Source organism: Merops nubicus, unplaced genomic scaffold, assembly GCF_000691845.1.
Source record: "Merops nubicus isolate BGI_N331 unplaced genomic scaffold, ASM69184v1 scaffold47019, whole genome shotgun sequence".
Classification (NCBI taxonomy): domain Eukaryota; kingdom Metazoa; phylum Chordata; class Aves; order Coraciiformes; family Meropidae; genus Merops; species Merops nubicus.
The window spans coordinates 1-2,528 of NW_008632586.1; the positions used below are offsets into that span (position 1 = coordinate 1).

The 2,528-nt window shown below is 57.6% G+C and overlaps 1 protein-coding gene across 1 annotated transcript; it reads left to right on the forward strand.

The window, feature by feature from the left end:
• Positions 1 to 361: 361 nt before the first annotated feature.
• Positions 362 to 1,684, forward strand: VPS25 (vacuolar protein sorting 25 homolog (S. cerevisiae); the record flags this gene model as incomplete). Its single annotated transcript, XM_008947951.1, has 3 exons — positions 362 to 450; positions 964 to 1,039; positions 1,572 to 1,684. Coding segments are annotated over 3 exons (278 nt in total), but the record flags the coding sequence as incomplete, so codon positions are not given.
• Positions 1,685 to 2,528: the final 844 nt, after the last annotated feature.

The window sequence follows — 2,528 nt, forward strand, 5'->3', positions numbered from 1 at the left end:
GGGGCAGGGTGGGGGGAGCTGCCGGGCTGGTTCTGCCCCTCTGCCGAGGTCTGGGAGCCAGCCCTGCCTTCCTGGGGGCAGGTTATGCTGTGGGAGGAGGAGGAGTGGGCTCGACTGGGAAATGAATTGCTGTATACATAGAGAGATTCACGTGAGTGCGGGCGGGCCGTGGGGGAACGGGGCTGCAGGGGAGCTGGCACCAGCAGTCACAGAGAGGCAGGGACCCGCAGCCGGCCGGTGGGGCTGGGGCAAATGCCGTGGAGCGTGAGCATAAGGTCCAGCACGTGTCATGAGAGCTGCAGGTCTGACCGTTACTGCAGGCTTGTGCTCCAATTAAATACCTTCTCCCTGTTGATTTTAGGGAACCTGGAATGGTTAGACAAGAACAAAACCAGTTTTCTGATCATGTGGAGAAGACCCGAAGAGTGGGGAAAGCTCATCTATCAGTGGGTGAGAATGCAGAAGCTGCCTCGCCCTGTGGCCCAGGCTGGCTGTGGCCAGGACAGGCACTATGGGCTTGATAGTGACAAAGACCACTGCAGTGTTTTCCTCTTGCTTTCTTGCTCCTTTTACCTTTCTTCCATTTCTTGCTGTTGCAGAGAAGCACAGAGATGTCAGCAGCTTTTCACTTGTTGAAAGGTGCAGTTCTGAGCAGCGGACGCAGTCGCCTGCTCCCACTGCTGTTGGCTGTTCCTTACGAGGACAGAGCAGTGCTGCTGCAGTGCCTCCGGATGGCACGAGTCCCCGTGGCGAGACACGTGGGCAGAAAGAGCAGAGGGGAAGGGAAAGGAACTGTCTTAGCTTCCTTAGGCATGCTAGCTTGACTCTCCAGTGCCCCGGAGCACTTCCAGGGCACTTCAGCTCTTCGAGTGCTGTCCACGTTCCGTCCCGTTTCGCGTCGCGGTGGTGCCGGGGCGTTAGCTCCCACAGACAAGATTTGCTGTGCTGCTTCTCTGTTCCCAGGTGTCGAAGAACGGCCTGACCAACTCTGTGTTCACGCTGTATGAGTTAGTCAGTGGAGATGACACAGAGAACGAAGGTAACGTCATGTGTCACGTTCCAGAGCAGGTTTTCATTTCGCTTGAGCGTGTAACAGTTGATTGTCAGACTGTAGTTTTGTAGCTTAAACATTGTAAGCTCACTGGCACGAGCTCGCAGCAGTCACCGCTGGCACTCCAAAAGCCTTTTCAGCACTTTGCATGAGTATCTCCTTTTGTCACCACTTGTGTTTTAAACCCCCTGCCCCACAAGCCTCCCCAGGGCCCAGCTCTTTGTCTGGCGTCTTTTGGGTTTGCACCCAGCTTCCACGCTGCCTCTGAGGCTGCTGTGGCTCGTTCTCTTCTCTCTGTGAACTTCAGGCTCTGTTCCTGACACAGCAGTGCAGCAGTGAGTCCATGAGTGCAGCCATGGCTCTGCGTTTGCCAGAGTGTTGTGGTGCTGGAGTCTGAAAGGGGCTGCTCAGAGCTCTCTGCTTCGCTCCCACCAGTCCCTGGGCTCTGGAAGCCTGTTCTGTTTCCTGATGTGACTTTTTTTTTTCCCCCCTGTTGATGACGATCTCTGTCGTTCCCTAGAGTTCCATGGCTTGGATGAGACTGTGCTGCTCCGTGCCCTGCAAGCCTTGCAGCAAGAGCATAAGGCTGAAATTATCACACTGGACGATGGCCGAGGCGTCAAGTTCTTCTGATAGGAGCCCTCTCCCCTCTGCTCTTCCCCAGCTGCCGGAGAAGTTCTCACCATGAAGGTTTTCTCTCCTTGCCTGGTCTCAAGCCGTGACCCAAGCAGCTGAACACAGGGTTTCCTGGGGCAAGGAGAATCCACAAAGCCTTCCAAAGATGAGACTTCTTAGAAATATCTGAAGATCCTCTGTCTGTCTTCTCTCCCTGTTGATTGTGTCTGAGGGGCTAAAGGTGCTCTAGGCAGTTCGAGGGACCATCCAGAAATGAAAGAACGGGGCTGCTCCTGCTGCTGGTCCCCGTGCCCGTGGGGGTCAGGGAGCTGGCTGGCAGAGCACGGCCTCACAGGCGCCTCCGTCCCTCCTGCGGCCAGCGCCGGGGCTCCCAGTCCCCTCACACTGCTGGGCAGGGTGGAGGGAAGCACGAGGGACCCGCTGCTGCAGCGCTGGGGAGGCCTCGGCAGCCGAGGGAAACGTGCTTGCTGCGCGGCAGGGTGGGGTTTAATTAAATCTCAATTAAAATGAGATTAATTTATAGAGCAGCCTGGGCGTTTCCGTCCATCTCCGTTTCTCCACGGGAAGGCGAGCGGGGCAGCGTGCGGCCCCTGCGCCTCGGCCGCCTCCCTGCTCTGCCCCAGGGAGCTCAGCAGAGTGCCGGAGGGCAGCCCCGACGAGCACCCTGCCGGGGTGGGACACGGGCAGCACGAGGGGCCTGTTTCCACACACAGGAGCCGTGGGCCCTGTGGGCCTTTGCTGCCTGTCTTCAGAGCAGCGTTTACTTCCATTTTCCACGTGCAGTCTGCTGACAGCTGATGGGTTTGTGTCGGAGGTGGTGGGGTAAGCTCTGTGCCAGAGC